Source organism: Micropterus dolomieu, linkage group LG13 (assembly GCF_021292245.1).
Source record: "Micropterus dolomieu isolate WLL.071019.BEF.003 ecotype Adirondacks linkage group LG13, ASM2129224v1, whole genome shotgun sequence".
NCBI lineage: Eukaryota > Metazoa > Chordata > Actinopteri > Centrarchiformes > Centrarchidae > Micropterus > Micropterus dolomieu.
Genome location: NC_060162.1, coordinates 17,057,991 through 17,079,817, shown reverse-complemented (window position 1 = coordinate 17,079,817; position 21,827 = coordinate 17,057,991). Strand labels below are relative to the sequence as shown.

The following is a 21,827-nucleotide window of genomic DNA, read 5'->3' as shown; positions in this document are numbered from 1 at the left end:
AAACAAACAAACCTGCAGTCCTTTTGTCATTTTCATCTCAAGCTCTGTAGAGCAAAGGTGGAAATGAAGACAAGGAGACAAAGACGTCAAGGTAATACTATCATTAACCTCCCAAGAAGAAAGCTGTAGCTGACACACAGGTTTGTCACTGCTGGCTAATTGTGCAGGTGAAGTCGATTTTAGAGGCTCCAGTTTTCCACAAAACAATCTTGCTGACGAAACAACGAACTGAAAGACAGTTTAGGTCCTTTAGGTCCCTTCGTTATACCACACAGTTTTTGTAGTGGATCCACGTTCCTCCTCAGCATCCTTTATGGTTAACTGTAATTTCAAGTTTTTGCATTCTGGATGCCAGGCAGCCTGCACTCCGCATCCCTCCCATTTATATCCCCCAGCAACACATCTGGTTTGATGGACCAGGATGGACTGGCCGTGGGTTGTTTGAGACCTGTGTGGGCAGGGATTGTGTGGCTATGAAGGGTGGCTTCAAGTTACCAAATAGATCTGGTTACTAGGTTTGTGCCTCTCTGTGTTTGCTGAGGTAGCGAGAGAGAAGTTGCCGGGGAGATTTCAGGAGGATGGATGGAGTGGCGCTGCGTGCGTGCGTGTGTGTGTGTGTGTGCCGTGCATATCAGTTTTTAGGGATTTGAAAGAGAAAAGTGGTTTGGGGAATACAATTTGTACGTTTGTGTATGTGTAAATGTGTTGGCATTTGAGTGTGAGCGTATGGAGTCTGTATGGCTATTACTTTTACAAGTATTTGTGTATATGGGGACATGGTACAGCATTCTGCTATCCTGGTCACACGATATTGTCTTCTTTTCTGTATCTGTATGTGTGTGTGTGTGTCTGTATGCATGGATGTGTGTCTATGTGTACATGTAGTGGTTAGCCTGGTCATCACAATTTGTGTTTCCCTGACAGTATGGAGCGGTAAAGCTCCTCGTCCAGCTGCGTATAGCACCCTCTGCTGGAATCCAGGAAGTACAGTCTGTCTGACACCACGGTGGGGTCAAAGCTGTCCCGACGCAACTCCATCTTCTGAAACTTAAACGTTCCTGAGAAACAAAGAGACAGATAGATTATGTAGGTACTTTATTTAGCCAATTAAACTGCCGTTTAGTTGTTTAAGAAATACTGTAGTTCACCGTCTTACTGCTTTTAAAAAAACAACCTAAACACACCACTTTTGTAATCAAATGAGTTTTTAATCAAATTGCACAGAAATAAAATCTGCTTTTGATTGGATTCTTTTACACAAACAGCAGTGAAAAGAGCATTTTACCTGTCTTGTTGACCTCGGGAAGAAAACGGAGGAACACAGGTCTGGCATACGGAGGGAGAGCCTTCTCCATGTCCTTCACAAACTTCTCCAGGTCAGTGGAGTTAGACGGATCAGCGATGGCTGCCATTCCAGCCTTTCCCTCTGCTCCTGTGCACACAGAAATGAACATGTGAAGAGGATTCATTCTGTGAGACTATTATATACTATATAATAATAAAGTTATCTAATCTAATTACAGCAACTGGAAAGTGGCATCTGTGATTTGTCTTTGGTGTCAATCAGTCTGCAGAACCTCAGCTACAGCTCAGCCTTTTCAATTAATTTCATGCCACAATAAGTCAAGATACTTCTACCGGCTCCATCTCTTCTAAATGTAGCACTTGAAGCAGTTCAGCATATTTGTTGATGTACTTGCACGTCTTGCAATTTTTTTATTGTATCCACATGGTTGAATGCACTTATTGTAAGTCACTTTGGATAAAAGTGTCAGCTAAATAATGTTCTTGTCAAATATCTATTCAGTATTACATTTATCTCTCTATACACACCACAGTAACCTATTCTAATGACACATACAGGAAGCAGACATGTTATCCATATTTGTGTCCACCCTAACTCCTTTTCCGTTTAATAATGATCCTTTAATCTCAAATAAGAACAGATATTAAAGCATGTATATTGAAAGATTTTACCTGGTACTTCCACTCCATAAACAACTACATCTTTCATGTCTAGCAGCCTGCTTAGAGTTCCCTCCACCTCAGTTGTTGAGACGTTCTCTCCTTTCCAGCGGAAAGTGTCTCCTGTGCGGTCCTTAAAGTACATGTGGCCGTACTTATCCATGATCAGCACGTCACCTGGTGAGTGAGAGAAAAAGATTTTGTTCATTTAGTCATTCAGCATGGAGTACAGTGAATTAGGGGTGCAACTACTAATCAACAATCATCGAAAATCGATTAAATTCGTTGGCTACCAATTTAATGATCGATTCCTTCATGACCTCATCGGGCCGTAACAACACCGTCAGCTTAACGGAGTAAAGTGATGTGAACAGTGAAGTTACTGAAACAACATAATCAGCGCTACACCTTCAAAACTTAAAACTTCCAGAGTGTGGGAGTATTGTACTTTTCATTCAGTCAAGAAGGTTGTTAACTGCAGCATCTGCAAAGCTGAGCTTTCCTGGAAACACCGGAGCATCTGAAGAGGAGGCACGTAATATTGTTGCTCTGTGGATGATTAAGACTTGTCTCGGTAAGCTAGTTAGCGAGCTAGCTTCACGTTAAAGCCGTGTTACTTCATGTTATGTGCTGTAACGTTTTCTATACAGTCTCCCTTAATGTTGTTGTTAATGGTGCTGTGAGTAGCATATAATTATGAGACGGCCTCGTTCACATTCCAGTGACAATCATAAATGATGATGCATCGCGCATGGCAACGTTCCCAGCTGGAGAACATGTTGCTGCCGAGTGCGCAAGATTAGACAAAACCAGACAATTTCATACTTTCTAAAGAGGAAACCGTTCTCCTGTCTATGCGTGAGGCAGCGGGTCCACCCCAAACTCCCTTAAAAAATCCTAGAGTTTTGTGAGTTGTTGAGTTGGGGGAAAATATATAAAAGTTGTGAAACGCTGTCGACTACAAAATCGTTATAATTGATCCCCCTGTAAATTCGGCAAATGTAATGCTTTCCTTTCTTTGTATACAGTGTCAGTTTGTCCCGGTGTGTTGCAGTACTGGCGTGTAAACTTATCCGTCACTAAACAGCAGATCAGCTGCTTAGATCAGGACTTGATTTCAGTGGAACTTTCTTTTGCTGCAGCAGAAACATTCATTAAAACATCCATTTTTAAAAGCAGTATTTATGTTATTGTTGTGACCTCAACCTCAAGTTTAATTTAAAAGCTGATTGCTTAATCGACTATCAAAATAGTCATTAGTTGCAGCCCTGCAGTGAATAACTAAAGATATGTGTGCGTGTGTGTGACTCTAACCAGAGAGGTAGGCACTATCTCCCTTCTTGAAGACGTTGTGAGCAATCTTCTTGCTGGTTGCTGACTGGTTGACATAACCATCAAAACTCCGAAGAGGGTCATTGTGAATGATCCTGCCGACTAGCTGGCCAGGCTCGCCTTGAGAGAGAGAAAGAGAGAGAGAAAGAGAGAGAGCGAGAGAGAGAGAGAATAACAGAGAGTGAGAATAATACAGTACCTTAATGTAACGGGCATTTATGTGAAATTAAACCATTTTTACATACAAAGTGGATTGTTTGAACTCCATCAGGGATTCCAGAAAGGACTGTGTCTGTGCATGCCTGTATTATGTCTACAGTACATTTATATTATAGACACAATGCTATACAATAACTTTGAGGAGGTGGGGGTATTTGTTGGAGCCTTGTTGTGAGCCTATTAACCTATGACCTGAGAGTTCAACCCACTTCATAGGCTACATTCACACTACTGTTTTTTGTTTCAAAACGGCAAATTTGAACCCCTAAAATGGATAAGTTCTAAAACACTGCTGGCCCCATTTTAGCATATTATTGTTCATTATCATATAATTTAAAAATGATGATGCAGACACTCACATTTGACTTCCCGTTTGGGTCTTATTAGTCATGCAAAGCAAAAACACAATGTTACTGACCGTGTTTTTGTTTTGGTATTTTTATTAAAATAGATAACACGGCTGCCTCATTAACTAGCTAACATCAGCTAGTTTCACACCTCATGTTACTTCACAGAGTGGGCAAGAGCAGAGTACTACATTTCTGCAATTTATTACAATAATTATATTTAGCTGGTATCCATACTTTTCTTTAATAATAATAATGATAATAACTTTATTTGTAGAGCACTTATCAAACAGAGTACAAAGTGCTTTCACAGAAGATAAAAAACAATTAAAATCATAACAGTTAAAAGACACCAGTGAAATAAGACATAGCATGCACAAATAATAAAAGGGCTAGCCTATCAGATAATACGTTTTCAGGCGACACTTAAAAGAAGACACTGACATAAGTCTGCCGCCATTGTGTATATTTCCGTATGTGTATATGTGCATCAAGAGTCGACATCAAAAGTTGACACTTAACACAGTTGATGTTTAATGTATGTACCTACCAGGTTTACAGGGAATACAGACGCCATCAGGTCCCCTAATGAGCTCCATGGTCTCTTCATCAACCCTCACCAGTCTGATGGGGTAGATGAACGGTAGAATCTGACTGTTGAAGCCACACGCTCCAACCTAGAATACAGACAAAAGAGTTCACTACAATAATGCAAATTTAAAACACTGGGGCTGAAATCTAGTTACCATTTTGTTGCAGGAAACATTCTCACCTGGTTACCGAAGTTGCCCAGGCTGCAGTTGCACTCTGTGGCTCCATAGAACTCTGCGATCTGTGGGATATTGAAGCGGTTCATGAACTCCTCCCATATGGATTGGCGCAGGCCGTTGCCCAGTGCCATGCGTACCCGATGCTGTCGCTCCGTGTCCCGAACAGGCTGGTTAAGCAAGTATCGGCAGATCTCACCAATGTACTGCACAATCTGGAGGACAACGGCGCAGTATGGTAGTGAAAAAATACTGTTTAGTGATGAGACAGAACAGAGATGAGAACAGACTAATTACTGATTTAATGCCAAGCTGACAATAATGAAAGAAGGGATTCAAAGAGATTAACTAGGGAATAACATTAAATCTTAACAGGGAAGAGATCTTTTCAGCAACACTGAGATTGCGGTGTGCTACCCTGCCTTTTAAATCTGTAGCAGTGATTTATAATCTGCATTATGCTTACAGTGCAGTTGTATTTGACACAGTCGTCCCAGAAACGCGAGGCAGAGAACTTCTTTCTGATGACTACAGTCATGCCATGTATTATACACTGGCCCACTCCCACAATGTTACCTGCAGACAAAGAATTGTCACGGTCATAGAACGCTAACCTCAACAAGGTAATAAACAAAGATACATAATTTAAAGTAACAGCAGCTACTTCTGCTTTCTTTAAACTCATACTCATTATACCTTATCTTGTTTGTGACATTATATGCACATTCTTATTCCCTTCATTTATCTGAACTTGGCTTTTCAGAGATGGTGAGCAGACCTTTGTTCGTGCAAGTCAAGAAAATGGACACTAAATGTGTGCCAAAAAAGAACCACTCAAATACATCAGCACCACTTTTGTTGTCTTTATCCACTACCATAGACGGATGGATGGATGCTGTTTCAAGGTAGAAAGTTCATAAATATCAATATTAAAAGGAACTTAACAGACTGAAGGGAACAAGAGCAGATTGACTTCCTAGCATGAGAAAAAGCATACTGTTATAGTTATAGTTTTACCTGCAGAATGGTAGAGTGGAAGGCAATCATACAACACATCATCTGATGTCATCCTAAAACCATAATATACCAAGGCTGCCATGCGGTAGTACCTGAAAACAAATTTGGGGTGAAGTAGGACAAGAGGAGAAAGTCAAGAAAGAAGTCAAAACAAAACCAACAAGCTTTATGTATTTTCTCTTCCATTCTCTTCTTCTCGAACAGTATTTATCCTATCCATGAAAGCTACACAGATCAGCAAAGCGAGCAGCTGCAATTCCTGTGTGACTGTTAGTTAGCTGCACGGCTCCTTCCTACCTGCTGTGCGCAACAATAGCAGCTTTAGGCATCCCAGTGGTTCCCGACGTGTAGATGTAGAACAGGCGATCTGAAACAGACAGCAGAGTGAGACTGAGATGACATATCAAAAACTAAATGTGGTATGACCGGTTTTGGCATGATTGAGTGTGTAAAAATGTAGGCTCTATTTTAAATGTGCAGTTTTAGTTTACTCTTTTGAAATTAACTTCTGATTAACTGTGCAGGAGTGTAAATCCTTAGATTTGATCCCTAATGAAAACTCATTTTGACTAAATTACAAAACTGAAGAACAGAAGCAGAATTTAGCAGAATCCTTTTTTAAAGACTGAAAATTTGACCATCAAGTCCCTGCTTTGCTCAGGGATGCAGTGCGGTGTGTAAGCAAGGTGTTCTAGTGCTTAGACAGCGAGGTCTTGTTCACCAAAAGTCCTGCATCCAGATGTATAGGAACCAGCTCTTTATCCAGTTGAGAGGTCCCTGGCACAACTGATTTTATCTGTAATTAACTCCAACCACTGCTAAACAGAATAAACACACTATCTGATATATAGCTAGAGAAGTGGATCATGGTGGCACTGAGTTGTTTGGCATACAGGAATCAGCTGTGTGGGTGCTATGTGTACAAAGTTGACTAAGCAGCACCTCAGTCCAGTGACTCTATCCAACATACAGTATGTGTGCATATACATCTCTAATCACATCTGATATTGTCAGGATCATACAGTCTGGAAATATACAAAAACATAACAACATGCAACTTCTTTCTTTAGAATCACGCTTTTTCTGCTTCCCTTGTGCTTCTTTGTCGTGCCCAAGATAATAGGTTATTGTTTAAGTTGAAAATTCAGAAATAAGCTCTGTTCAAAACAAAAATCACACATACACCTGTACAACTAGTCTGTCTGCAATATTTTATGAACATGCTTATTTCTTTCATCTCTAATCACCTCTGCATGTGTCCGGACTGATTCATTTTGGTTGCCATCTGTCCGGATAACCAGAGTTTTAACATGGCCAAAGGTCACAGGTTTCATTGCTGCTGCAGCCTTTGTGGCTGTCAGTGATTGCATGTAGTATTCAAGAGCAACTGTGAGTCAGCAGATCGGACTTAATTATTGTTCTGAAAGGGCTAACCGAAAAACTCTATGGATAGAATGGAAAATATGAAATGGTAAATAATGTAGACAACAACAGAATTGCCGCTGAAATTTTGGTTGCTGAATTATTATTACACCACAGAAAATATCACTTACAATGACTCCCAAAAGCATCGGTAAAATAGACATGTGTTAAATGAACTCGGAACTATTAACATTGTTGGGAAACTCTGATCCGGATTTAGTTAAGAGATGTGATCGGCATGGCATTCTCACCAGTGAAGCAGCGCTGTGGCTGGCTTGGCAGATGGGACGGGGCAGCATCCAGCAGGGGCTCCAGGCACTCGGTTCCCTGTGGGACTCGTTTGGGGTCCCAGTCTCCACAGCAAAACATCTGCACTGCCTTCCCCATTGAACTGTGGATCTCACACACCGCTAAGAGAAACACATTACAGTAAATTAGATTTATTTCACTATCCCAACTTGCAGGGGGACTTCATGTGGTACAGCATTTAAGCACCAAAAAACTGACTATGGGGGCAGGGTAATAGGTGTCAGGTGGAAGGTGGAGGGATAGAGAGATGGGAGACGAAGAGATGAAGAGCAGTGTAACAAAAGGGCAAGAAAGGAAACAACAAATCGCAACAGCTTTCATATTTTCCTGTTTAAAAAAAAGCCAGAGTATCTTAATTTAAAAGCCTTAAAAGCCTTGTGTCATGCTGGCGCAGCACTAATGCTACTGCCTCGACTTTGGTCTGCTTAGTAGCAAAGAGGCTTCGTTTCCAATTACTTAAAGGCATAAAGCACATGACAAGTCCAGGATCCAATGCAGAGACTGTTCCATCACTCCCGGGATGAACAGCTCAAAACTCATTCCCTCTTTAAAGCTGTTGAGATCAGGGCTTTTCAGATTGGGCAGGACCCAAAATGGCGTCATGAGGAGATTGAAATAGATACCTAATTTATGTTTGATCATTCTACTAAGCCGCTGCAATTTTATATCATTAGTGCCTCCCAAGGTTAAGCACTATAAGGCATGTTTAATAATACACTTCAGGTTACTAGATTAGACATTATAAAAGCCAAATAGCTCTATGAGCCTTCAGAAATACAGTTCGGTCAATCTTATTGTAGTAAAAATCACAAACCACTGCATACTGAACAGTTACATTGTTAAATTGTTTATCTATTATTAGACGTAAGTTCAAGACCAGTATTAAGTGGGAGGAAAACATAAATATATATGCTGTAATTTTTATCCATTAAACAAGCATGTGACTCCGCAGTGCTGGTTTTACATCAGCTATGTTGTTGTTTTAGTTTTTATTCCCAAACCAACCTCATATCTGTTCTAGTTTATCATTTATCAGTCAGGTCTCTTCTCTCACCAACTCAGACCTTGAACACTGCAAATTGATGACAGAGACATTTTTCCGCTTCCCTCTTCATCACTTCTTCCCTTCCATCAGCCACTTAATGCTCCATTGACTGATATCGAAGAGACACCTCCACCAAAACCCATCCATCTTTTATGACCTCTGTTGCTTTCTACCCGCACCACTTACCTGTCTCATCACACGGATGCATCACAGCACTGATCAGCTCATCGAGTCAATGCCCTCTGATCAAAACTTCTGATTTTTGGCTACTACTATAACAAACAAAATCTGTCACATATCCTTCAGTTGCCACACCTTCCCCTCCTCCATCCTCCCTGCTCTTACCGTCAGTCAGCTCCGAGCCAAATACCACAGCCTTGGCATTGGAGATGGTGACACAGTGGACCAAGGCCTCTAGTCTCAAATTGAAGTTGATTAGCGCGGCCTCTACTCCGATCTTGGCCATGCCCAGCCAGATGCCCACGTACTGGGTCCTGTTCTCCATGAAAAGAGCCAGCACATCGCCCTCCTGAGGAGAGAAACAGAACAGGGTGGGGCTTGTCAAAATGATGGCCATCAACTGATTGACTTTAGTTTGTTTCTATTTAAAATAAGTCTCTATAAAGGGTTCATATCATGCCTGCTCCTGGATGGGAACAACATCTGAGAGGGTTTTAACAGTTAAGAGTAATCGGTTCTGCTTTATCATTGACAGCCGTTATATGCAAAACAGACTTTTTCCCCCTAATTCTTTATCGGGTATTTTATTTTGTAGACCAGACCTACCTGGAAACCCCGTTGCAGCAGCAGGTTAGCCACTCTGTTGGAGTACTCATCCAGCTGTCTGAAGGTCCACCTCTCCCCGGTCCCCTCAAAGATCAGTGCCGTTTTGTCCCCGTGGCGGCGTACTGTTTCAGCGAAGATCTTGGGAATAGTGTTCTTCTCTCTGAGGTGGCGTCTGACATTCATCTTCACCTGAAATAATACACCCGCCGCACTGAAGGAGCAAAGAGAAAATATTGTTAAAAAGGGAAAAAAGAAGAATAATTCTAAAAGACCATTTGCCCTTTGACGTAAAAGCCGATCCACATCTTCTAGAGGACCACTGCATTGGTTTAGCACGTTTTAGCACATGAACTACAAATTGAATATCCTGTCATTATAGCTAGCCATTATCCAGGAACACAAGTTTTTAGATTGATTTCCTACTCTTTAGTTTAAATGTGTCTCTTTGTCAGCAATCTTTTCCAAAAACTCAATATTTACAAAGCTAACTGAATGCTCAATGTGTGACAATTATAGCACTTATCTCAGTAGATGCTGATTTTTTACACTGTAGTGAAATGTATGGAAACCAGTGACTTCCTCTGCACAGTGGGTACAAGAAATGAAATCAAACTAAAAACTTATGATATACTTTGAAAAACAATCATCAGTAATATGAAGTGTGCCTATTTTGTAGCCACCCACTATTATTATCATTCATTGTAATCTGATATTCAAAATTTTAAATGAATTTAATTTAATTTTAAGCTGATCTACATGTATTGTTGACCAACTATGGTCATCTATTACCAATACTGTGCAAACGTAACGACACTGGGCATAAAACTGTGCATAAAACATTATGACAGAGATGGCTGGGTGGATCCAAGGGGCAAAGTCTGCCCAGATCTCACTCGATAATTTATATTTGTGTTGCAAAGGTACAGATAATGTGCAATCTCCGGGGCACTGTATAATTACTAAAGCATCATAAAAATCTATTGAGCCATGTTACTTAATGGCTACGTTGTAATGGTGATGATATTTTTATCATTACAAAGGGGATTAGTTATATCATGTTCATGTTGATCCAGATGACCACAATTGATAGACAGATGCAGAGTTGTTTTAGTCACTTCATTAGTACCCTTGGCCACAATAAAACGCTTTGGAGCTCATTCTGTTGACAACAGAGGTGCTACATGAACTCTACACTATGTAAGTAACTTATTTTGTCATGCCATGTTTTTATCAACCTGACTTATTGCTGGCAAAGTTTTAGAAAGATCCATAATATATCTGATATTATTGAATTTTACGATTTAAAATACTGGTTTCTTCATTCACGTTTATTAGTATAGTTTAATACTGGCAACAAACTACAGTGCACCATTAAGAAAAACAACTCTTATTTACAACCAATTCTAGCAAACACAGATACTTTAAGCCTACTAAAACCACCCAGTGACAATCTCTGGCATTTGCAAGGACAGAAATGTGTATACTGGAGGTTGGGTTAGTTTACAAAGGCATTAAGATGTGAACCACCGTGAACAGTGTAAATACTTAAGTCTCGTCACAGTATACAATAGGAATTTATGACTCACGGTGGAAAAGGGCATGCACTTTGGATTTTTAACCTTGAGGCTTCAAGAATTGTCTATACATAGATGAATAATCACATTATTACAAACATTATTAGAACTGTAGTAGTGAGGGGTATTTGCATCTGAGCAGGTGCACCAAACGAAGTAGCTGAAGCAAACAGTAAGTAGTAATAGGTCTGAAAAATAAGAAAACTTGGTTGTGGCATCTTCTTTTTATATGATAAAAGCTCAAAATGTCTATAAGATATAGCCAAGGAAACTGTGATCTTTATCTCTTTAACCAATGAGAGAGAAGGGGGCATATTTTGTATACAATAGGTCACAGAAATGTGCTAATCACTACAGGTTAGGGCACTTAGGCCTATTTCTCATGGAGAGGTCACAAAAGCCCATCTTTTACAATTTCCTATTTTACCAGTACTGGAGCTATTGAGGAAGTTAAACACAAACCAATCACCATGGTAACCCCCAACTGTAAATATTGGCTTTAGGTAAGACCGTTAATACAGCTGCACCTGCCCCATCCTCTCTATTGTCTTTTGCCTGAAATATTTTAGGCTACCTGCCATGTCAAAAACGTTTTGAAACACGCAAAACAGGAATATGCAGCTGGTTGTAACCACCAGCTGTAAAACTTGTCCTGTTGAGTTATTAGGCGCTCCTTTTATTCTGATTGTAGTTTGTGTGAAACTTAGGCTGATGTGTGCTTTCAATAATTAACTTTACCATGCATCAGAATGAGTCAGTATAATTGCTTCATAACGACTTAACCGGTTGAGGCAGATGGCCACCCACTCAGAGCCTGGTTCTGCTCAAGGTTTCTACCCGTTTCCCATGCCACTGTCAGGTGCATTTTCATGTCCACTACTTGCCAGAAACAACTAATGTGTTCAAATGTCAAATTTGTATTACTTTATGTCCAGGGTCTTATTTTGGTTGACTTCAACCATCTTCTGGAAATGTGATCGTTGAGATCACAAGGCTGTAAGTGTTTGGACAGTGACACATTTTCTATTGTCTGTCTGTGTCCAGTGCATTGGATTTGATAGGAGGGCTTTTAGCTGCTCTCCCATCCATATTGAATGAACAATGTAGGAATCCTAACCTTGTATGTATAAAAATGGTTACGATCTCCCAAGATTTTAACAGTGCAGTAGGACCATGATAGGACAACAGTTCTAATGTTGTTCACCAAATCTGGATGTTAACATGCACAAATGTGAGCTGTAAGTCAGCACTTTACCCCCATAGTCATTGTTTCCCTTCGGGTCCAATGTTATGGAGTGTAGAGCCAAAACAATAGTAAATGTTTCACTGGCAAAATACTTTCATACTGCACTTTATTTCTAGCTATGGCTCCCTTTTACAGTAAGACAAGACATGATTGGTTGAAAAATAGCAAATGAAAGAATGAGCAAAAATCAGATATGTTGCCTTTTCTAGGTTAAAGCTGGAACCATGCAAACACATCACGCAACAGCCGAACGCTTACTGTAAGTCTCTGCCAATTGTTTTGGCAAATATCTTCAGAAAGCTCCATCCTCCGCTTCCCAGGTAGAAGATCAGGATGGCCGGGAGAACCTGGTACCAAGGCAAGCCCACCAGCAGCCTCAACACAAACAGCAGGGCCGTGCAACACGCTAGACGAATCATCCTGAAAGACCATATAACATAAATATAGATACAGACGATCACTGCAGACTGGGGCAACTAATCACAAACATTTCAGACCAAACATGTGTTCAGTGGGAGAAAGGTTACATGTGGTTTGTGGTAAGCAAAACAAAAAAAAAAAACAAAAAAACAAAAAAAAAAAATAAGGAGGGTATTCAAACCAAGCATGGAAGAATGTTATCTACTATGATTTTGTTTACACATCTGGTGCCCATTCTAATCCACTGACTCAGCTCTGGTACACTGCCAGCTTGTAATAAATGAGGAAGAGGTAGCACAAATGCAACCACTCATATACTGTATGGTGTCATACTGTATGGAATCTGCACATAAAACCAAATACACAAACATATTGCTAATAAACTACAGGAGTTTTTTTTCCAGGTGGGAAGAAATCAAGTTTTCTTTTTCTTCCAGCTGAATAAAACCCAAGGCTTGAGAGACCTTGGGGAAGCCCCAACATAAAAGCAAATGGTCTGTAGTAACAGCTGAAAGCAGCATGCCTTGGCATTGGTGCTCAGTGCCACCGGATAGCTAGGAAGATGATCCTAAAACAGTAAAAGGATAGGTTTACATGACTGCTTATTATCTATTCATTAGCCAGCAGGATTGTTTAATAGCAGCGCAGCCCGTTTTCTAGAACCAAGATGCTGGCTAGATAATTATTGCTCCGTCTCTATGGTTGTGGCTGTAATGGTGATGGTGGCTGTTTCATAGCGATTCAACAAGCCTGCTGCTATTTAAAATATATCCCTACGCTCTGTGTTATAAAATACAGCTTGTTGCATGATGGGATTTGTCACACGGGAAGGGAAAGAAATGCATTAAGTGAGCAGGATACCAGCTACTTCAAAGTAAGAAAAAAGCTTCATCATTCGCTGCACCTACACCCGGAAATTTAAAACGCGCGCAGCATCATATTGCGGTAGTAGAAGGGAAATGATGGAGGGGTTCAACCCACTGTACTCCTCGCTAACCGCGCCATGTGCGCGTTCAGGCTGGGCCTTCAATAGTAACCCAATTGGACCATATTTAACAGGCTACCCTGATGTTGGTTATCATGGTGACAGGCGCGCATGGGAAGCAGGATGCGCAGCGGTTTGCGCGCAAGGAAGCGGGTGGACAGCAGCACCCTCTTTTCAGGATGAGGGGGCATACTGACTATGCGGTCCACGTTCACATAAAATACCTTTCATGGACCGAGAGCTGCCTGATATTAAAGTGTCGAGCCACCTCTCGAGTCCCGTCGGTGGGTCGATCGCTCACAAGGTTGACAGAGGACAATAGTCCTACCGGGCAGGCTCTGTCCCTTTCTCCTAGGAAAGAATAACCGGACTCATTCGCGCAGTTGAGCATCGCGGGGGCGCATAGTCAATTTGGGCTGTGGCTGGGATGATCTTTTTTTTTTTTGCTTACATACCTTGCACCCCGTTAAAGCCGTCACAGCATGTAGGCCCTAGGTGCGCAGAAATCCCAGACGTGAAAATCGTTGTGTGCGATTCCGCCTTGATCGGCTTATAGGCTAGCCTGGTCGCCCCCTCCGCTCCTCGCCGTTGCTCGCTTGGCTTGACAGAGGCTCACAGAAACGAATAGAGACGGACACACACGCACCGGGATCCCCTTCTGTTGTTAATACCACAACGAGCTGCTGCTCCTCTCCTCCGATGGGTCGGGCGTCAAATTTGCCTCGCTATGCGCATCGACTTTGACTCCGCGATCATCATCCGTTCATTGTCACAATCACTGATATCATTTCTGGGTTCATGGTAGTCTATAAGCTCGCTAGCAAGCGCAATTCAAATGACCTTATAATTTTCTTAGCACCGCCCGCCCACCGCCGTCAGAGTCCCATCAGTGTATCAGGAATAAGCGCTGACGGACGGGTGCCTCGGCCAATCGAGGATGGCGGCTTTTTTACACATCCCATCCGGCAGGGGCGGGGTTTGCGGCACTGGTGAAGAGGAAATGCGGTGCTCTCGCCGGTAGACAGCGAGGCCAGTACGCAGAGCAGTTTCCACCCGGTAGTGACAACAAGGCCCGGGTGCTGAACTGCTGAACCGTGTGGCGTAAAATGAGCCTGCCTCTGCCTGTAGAGTCCGCCTCACCACATCCATTCATTACTCAGCCTCAAGCTTTAAATATGCTGTTAATTGAAGGGACCCGAGGAGGAGCGAGCAGTGAGGAAGGGCAGGGTGTAAAACAATAGCCGGGACTCTACTACCATGTGTCAAGATGCATAATGAAAACTAAAACCCGTTAGTAGTTAGCCTGCAGGTTTTCACGCAACATCAGCTGATTGCTTGAAATGAAAAGCTCTAGCATATCGGTTGGAAAACTGCAGTCGTCTTTGCACTCACAAGAAATACATGTGAAAATGCAGTAGATGTGGCTTACATATACTCAACTATGTGGACTGTAGAACCAGACAGCAGTGAAAGGTGATTATACTTATGTCAAGTAATGTGCTAATCCTACATTTTTTATATTACTGATTACTGCAACTTTAACAATAATTTATGGGCCTACTTTTACACAAGGAGGCTCACACTTTACACAGAGTTCATCACATCAATGTATCAGGTAATGAAACATTGCATAATCAGGGAAGATTACAAAAGATCTAATTTAACAAACTGCTGTAGGTTAAAAGAGGTTGCTTCCCACGTGGTCTCGAGAGCTCAAATTAATGGAGACACAAATTTAACAAATATGCCACATCTGCAGCAATACCAAAGATATCGGACAAAGGTGACAGTTTTACACCACACTGACCCCAGTATGTGTGACTGGATGACTGAATAAGTGATGCAAAGATCAGGATATGAAAATAGAGTGAGCTTTGACACACACACACACACACACACACACACACACACTAGGGACACGTTATCAGTGGTTCTCAGACAGATATGGGCACACCCAGTATATTATGCCACTGGTCTGAATTTTGGTCCCGCGGAGACAGACAGGAAACTGTGAGTGAGTATGACAGTTGCCTAATATCCTTTTTCCTTTCACCAAAATGTTTTGAAAAGTGGGTGGAATTAATATGACCCTAAGAGGGATGTTATCACACTAAGTTGTCTTATGAGGGGTTGAATTCAACAGACAGGCCAGGTTATAAAAGCGGAGTCTATCAAAATGAACTACATGCATCTGGTTTTAACAGTTACGCTTTCTCTTACAAGTGGTTGGAGGGTGTGAAATGAATATCAGAAATTGACTGTGTATTGTGATACCTTCTAACATTGTTTACATTCCACAAAATAAATGCTGTCAACTACGGTGTATCTGTAATTCTTTCTAGTGGGTTCAGAAGTCACAGTGCAAATGAGAACATACTGTCTGTGGTGGTCTGAGTGCCTTATTTATTACATGTTATCTTCAGCATTCAAAATGTTATACTCAGAGCTGGTGTATTTTATTTTACACTTCAAGTTGACACTCCTGCATTCCCTCTTTTCTGTACATAAACAAAAGTCGGGTAATAACTGACATATGCAGCCATTAAGCATAACCTTTTCCAAACTCAATTTAGATAAGCTCAAATGTCAAAAACAAGCAAGTGCTTTCAAAGTTGGTAGTGTCTCAATAGCATTGATATTCTTGCAGCAATTTTTAACCATACGTTTTCTGCCACAGCCTTAGGTTAACAGTTTGTATAGATATTAAAATTTTAAATATCAGGCCTGCCTGCTGGACTAACACTGTTTTCCTCATATGATACGCATTGCTGTAAATTAAATCTCTCTGTGTAAAGAGGTGAAAACAGAATCAAAAAAAAAAAAAGTGCTCCCCTCTGTCTGAAGGAGCCAGTTGAGGTCAACATAGTTCCTCCAGTCACATCTTTAGTCTAAACCCATCCTCCTATCAATAAGTTCTTTCCTTTTTTCCTTTGTGCCCCTCTCCCCTTGGTCTAAGTTACCATTCTCACCGCTGTATTTTTTATACATTTTTTTCCAGTCTTTTTTCTTTCAGTCATCAAGTTCCAGACCAAAGTGGCTGTAGAGATCTCGTGTGGTGGTTCCCCTCAGAGCAGCTGTAAGACATGGAAAAGTGGGGGTTAGGCCCCTTCAGCAGATTACAGGCTGAACTCACTCTAGTCTACTTTTCAAACAATCCTCAAAAACACTGAACAGGCCAAGATCACAGTACCAAACAAATTAATCACTTTCAACACAAGGCTTGAGTGAAAAGATGTTATACAGTAGCTTTAGCAGCATCATTATCAATTTCATTGCAGCTTAAAATATATAATCAGCCTTTTCCCCTCATATTAACCCTGTTGAATCATAACTTACAGTAGATCATGTAACATATTTTACGAAGCCCTACTCGATAGATCTCTATCTAGCCTCTCTTACATCACACAGAACCAAGCCATGCTGAGCTGAACCAGGCTGAGATATATCATTGTTTTGACATGGTTTTGTCAATCACCTTTGCCTGGGGGGCAACACCCAAGACTCCACAATTATTATTACATGTTATGTTACAGTACACAATTTTGAATGGAAGTATCCTTTCAAAATTGCACTTATCCTGTCTGGTTTCCTTCACAGCCATTTCAGTTAAGAAAGTACTATACCTGAGTACTGTTGACTATAAACAATAGAATCTTTCAGGAACAATTAACAATGAATAATGAATAATTGTTACATAAAACAATGATAAACTATGTTTTAGGGCAACTTTCTCATAGCTAAACTCCTAGGTAATAATTAAATCTCTTTTAAGTGGTGAAATGTGAAGATTTTAGACTATATAGGCAAAAAATATATCTATATTTCTAAGGAGGAGGATGTGACAATGACTTCAAACTCGACTGATAGACAGACGGACATGGTGAGAGACAAAAGGACAGTTGTCTTTATGAGGGTACTGTAGGCCATCTCCTCTCGTCTCTTCTCTCACTCTACAGCCTGCCCACTACCTCCTCCCTCTCAGAATAACAGTACACAACAGCAAGTCAGTGTTTAAGTATAGGCTCTTTGTGAAAGTGTGTGTTTGAGAGAAAGGGAGAGAGACAGCAGGAAGGGGTAAACAGCGTGTGTTTCTGTTTGACAGTTTGTGTCAGTGTATGCATGTGTCTACACGTGTTTGCTGAGATTGTACTGTATGAGTGTGTGTGTGTGTGTGTGTGTGTGTGTGTGTGTGTGTGTGTGTGTGTGTGTGTTTGTATCTAAGTGATGTGAAAGACCCCCATTGTGTCAGAGGGGAAACGCTACCTCCATTCACTAAGAGGTCATTATCATCCTGACTCTTCACTGTACTGAGAGAGAATTTAAAGAGATAGCAAGCGTTTAGCTAACCATATTGATCTAAAATGAGAGATTGCCACGTTTTTTTCCCTACAAACTGCAGAAGTGGGAAATAAGTGATAGTAGAGCATCTGAGTAATGTATAACTATCCATGTTGTTACTGTGTTCATATTCCACAAAGATCAGGAGATTTAAAAGGGGATGTCCAGATTTTATTTAACACCACACACACATAAATGTGCATGTAAACGTAGGTAAAAGGTTATGTTTGTTATGATACATACACAGACCATAATGTCACTTGGCTGTGATTCACCAAAACTTCCCTAACAGTGTGAAATGCTTGAACTTCTCCACACTTCCTGAACCTCATGCAGCTGCAGCACATGCACAGAAATATGTTTTTAAGACGCAGGCACACGTTTTACCCCATTGTAGCCTATTTCCTCATACCGGTGTGTCTCCCAGACATACAGTACATTCATCAGTACTTGATGGTTTTAGACAGTACTATGCAGTGCCAACACCAATCTCTGAGAAAGAACAGTGATCGGGTCTACAGCCTGCACTCGTTGTACAAGCTGCTATCAGTAATAGCACATAGCATAGGTATGGCAATTTCAACTAACCTAAATTAATATTTCTGTCATCACATGATGTATGACAACAATGCTGAGCAATATTTGCCAACATATGACTGGACACAGAAAATCAAAGGACGGCTGGTTTATTTAAGCTGGATGAGGTGGGAACCTAAATATAACCAAGATTGTCCAAATAACAGAAGCACTTCAACCAGTGACATTTTTCTGTGTGTGTTAATCTAACATAATCAGTGTTGTGTAAATACTGTCTGAAGTCAATTGAAAGGCTAGCCCTGGCTTTTGATTCAGCCTTCAGAGGGAAACAGAGATGCCGCTCTGTTGCCCTCTGGTGGCTGGCTGTACTGTGGAGCAACTTCCATCCATCCATCCATCCCTTGTCAACCACTTATCCTGCGTACAGGGTTGCGGGGGGCTGGATGCTATCCCAGCTGACATCGGGCGAAAGGCGGGGTACACCCTGGACAGGTCGCCAATCCATCGCAGGGCGTGGATCAATAAACTGTAATCATACCATTATGTTTAGTTTCCTTCAAGCTATAGTTGCATTACCTAATCAGATGAGAGCTTACTGAAATGTTTCCTTCGATGATAGATAGATGGCATGACTGCATATCGATTGTATGAGCACACTCATTTTCTCCACAGACAGCTTTCTTAGCTCTAATATTTTAATGGTGCATACCGATCAACATACCTGGTATAGATTGTGACAACTACAACAACATTATATGACCGTGTGATAAATCTGATGTTGTCTTTGTTTGAGTATTAACAGTCATCTCAGTCACTGAAGTTGTTTTTAACCTCTGTGCAGTTTCTTTTCTTCGGTGCAAATCACATCAGAAAAAGACATATTGTTTTATGTCCGTTTCAGTAAATTAATTTAAAGCTAATTTGTTGCTGTGCAACCTTGCATGACAAAACACCTTACACCTGCCATATTTGGGATCCAGTCTAGTGCTAGTTGGCGAACAACCTTTAGTGGTTATTAGTGTTGTAATTAAAGCCGCAACTAACGATTATTTTCATTAATGTGTTGATAATTTTCACAATTAATCGATGAGTTGTTTGGTCCATAAAATGTTAGAAAATTGTGAAAAATGTTCATCAGTGTTTCCCAAAGCCAAAGATGACATCCTCAAATGATTTGTTTTCTCCACAACCCAAAGATATAGATAGATATTCAGTTTACTGTCATAGAGGAGTAAAGAAAAAAGAAAATATTCACATTTGAGAAGGTAAAATCTGAGAATTTGGAATTCTTTTCTAAAAAAAAAATAAAGAAGAAGACTCAAAACGATGACTCTGTTATCAAAATAGTTGGTGATTAATTTAATAGGTGACGACTAATCGATTAATCGACTAATAGTTGCAGGTCTAGTTGTAATTGCGTGGCTTTTTCAAGGCATGTACAACAGTACACAACATAAACAAATCTGTTATCACTGATATATTATTCAGAATCTATTCTTGAACTTGTGACTTGTTTCACTGCTGGTTAGTTTAGTTCAAATTTAATTATATTTGAAAGGAGAAGCCTTGACGTTTACATGTATACTTTTGTCTTCACATATAATGTATCTGACCCACAATATTCACTATTAAAAGGTATCAAATTAAAACGTTTATATGAGCATTTCGCTTACCAATACGGCCCAGGAGTGACTGTCCAATGTCTTTTATGTCATTGTATTCATGCAGCATATCAATATGATGCTCCAGCTCCTCTACTCTGTATCCTCTGGAGAAACACACACAAAACTGGTCTCATACAAAAGCAGATCTTTGCAAATGACAGTCAAAACTATGTGCAGGCAAGCAGAGCACACATGCATTAAAGGTATTACAGGGTATTATTTGTGGGGATCAACACTACTGACGATCCCCTAAGGCTAAACTGAGTCATCAACACTACATGCTTAACCTCAACCCATACTATTCAAGTTGGACCTCAAAGTCAAATACAGGACAAGACAAATACACACAGCTGTACTCACTCAGCCTCCAGCTGTGCTATCTCTGTGTCCAACTGCTCTCTTCTCCTCTGTAGCTCTGCCACCTCCTCTGTGGGGCTAACTTTAGCACTCTCAGTTACTTGAAGCTGTGAGGTGTAAAACAGACAACCATGGTACTCGGATGCACATGTGGAATGACATATAAGATTTATAATAATAATAAATTAGATTAACATAGCGCTTTTCTAAATACTCAAAGACGATTTACAGAGGGTAAGTATGTATGTGTGTTACAAACAGACAGAGAGGATGTTTACTTACAGGTGATTTGAAGTTGGTGTGTACTCTTGAGAATGGAGTTCTAGGGAGAGAGGGTATGAGAGGATATGTTTCACTTGATGTATGATGTATGATGTATGTATGAAATGTATAATGAATAAAATGTCTTTGAAGTGGCTGTTTACATGTTCCACTCAGTATTCATTTGCTCTCAGAAATTCCTAATAATAGTAGAAATAAAATCTGTACTGTCTGTGTGTATGCAGAAAGAAATAAAAAAAACAGGTTTGTTGTTAAACACAAATACATGCAACAAACAAATCATATCACTTATGTTTTAAGTTCATTAAATACAATTCCCTGTAAACATAAATGTGTGATTTTAACTCTTCATTGTTTTCTAGCTATAGCTAAATAATGATAATTATTGAACCAAGGACTACTAAGATGATGGCCGCAAGGAAATATGCGGTCTATTGCATGATTTGTCATATGTCTCGTTTATTCATGCCAAGAAGGTTAAACCAACTGGACTTGGTTGACGGTACATAAAGACGTTTCACATCTCATCCAAGAAGCTTCTTCAACTGTGTGTATTTCTCTTGCTTTTGGATTAACGTTATCTAATTTTTTTATTTTTTTTTAATTGAACTGAATGAGTGGAACATACAGATGTGTGGTTACTGTGTGGCGTATTATGTGGTTAGATTTAAATAACAGTCGATTGCTGCTGTGGCCAACAAGAAAGTGGGTAAACTTTGACTTCCAGTGGAGAAGGCATTCATATCGGAATTTCCCACATAAAAACCCTGTCAATATGTTATGATGTCCGAGGTTATCTAAAGACTTAGGTCTTTATTTAAAGCAATTCCGTAAATAAAAGGTGGTTGAAAAACATTTATCTAAGCTTTGCAAAACAGCAGATGCAACGCTACTTAGTAGACGATAACTGTATCAGCTAGCTAGCTAGCTTAAGGGCTAAACCTATCGGTTACCTTTTCAAAGCTCCTTTCTGCAAGTCGTTCCCTTCCGGAGTCGAAACTGGACAGTTATTTGCACTACAGTGGGTTTCAGCGGATTGCTCTGTGTTCATACTGCCTTGTGTGTTATGAAAACGTGTGTGTAATGGGTCATTTAATGCAGTAAGTACAGTATTTTAGAGAAGTAGGAAGTTCGCAATTCGCGGCCGATGGTAAACTGACGCAGACTGAAACCGGATTGGTTCTTCAAACCGAGAGGCGGGGACTACTACCCTGG

General features: G+C 40.5%; 3 protein-coding genes across 20 annotated transcripts in view; 1 reads left to right on the top strand and 2 right to left on the bottom strand.

Annotated features, from left to right (window-relative positions):
* Window positions 1-86: 86 nt before the first annotated feature.
* slc27a4 (solute carrier family 27 member 4) lies at window positions 87-20,036 on the bottom strand. Of its 4 annotated transcripts, XM_046066840.1 has the most exons (15): window positions 19,983-20,036; window positions 16,421-16,508; window positions 12,288-12,449; window positions 9,210-9,420; window positions 8,769-8,952; window positions 7,321-7,479; window positions 5,945-6,014; window positions 5,648-5,739; window positions 5,097-5,206; window positions 4,636-4,845; window positions 4,414-4,540; window positions 3,280-3,417; window positions 1,978-2,142; window positions 1,286-1,432; window positions 87-1,058 (listed from the first exon to the last, which is right to left on the bottom strand). In XM_046066840.1, coding segments are annotated over exons 2-15 (1,935 nt in total). In that variant the 5' UTR covers window positions 16,423-16,508; window positions 19,983-20,036; the 3' UTR covers window positions 87-900. The 4 variants fall into 4 exon arrangements, with proteins under 4 accessions (XP_045922796.1, XP_045922799.1, XP_045922797.1 ...); XM_046066843.1 differs by lacking the exons at window positions 16,421-16,508; window positions 19,983-20,036 and adding an exon at window positions 14,275-14,351; XM_046066841.1 differs by lacking the exons at window positions 16,421-16,508; window positions 19,983-20,036 and adding an exon at window positions 13,890-14,264.
* On the bottom strand, window positions 15,818-21,804 carry swi5 (SWI5 homologous recombination repair protein). Its single transcript, XM_046066866.1, has 5 exons — window positions 21,566-21,804; window positions 20,613-20,652; window positions 20,334-20,437; window positions 19,983-20,077; window positions 15,818-16,508 (listed from the first exon to the last, which is right to left on the bottom strand). Exons 1-5 carry the CDS (start codon window positions 21,661-21,663, stop codon window positions 16,444-16,446), a joined length of 402 nt encoding a protein of 133 aa, XP_045922822.1. The 5' UTR covers window positions 21,664-21,804; the 3' UTR covers window positions 15,818-16,443.
* dbh (dopamine beta-hydroxylase (dopamine beta-monooxygenase)) overlaps window positions 21,613-21,827 on the top strand; it is a 53,017-nt gene continuing 52,802 nt past the window's right edge. For 11 of the 15 annotated variants that reach the window (XM_046066856.1, XM_046066855.1, XM_046066853.1 and 8 more), the window contains exon 1: window positions 21,613-21,826. The gene's annotated coding sequence lies outside the window, so the exon portion shown is untranslated. The remainder of the gene's footprint in view (window position 21,827) is intronic. The other 4 variants (XM_046066858.1, XM_046066857.1, XM_046066860.1 and 1 more) reach the window with 2 other exon arrangements.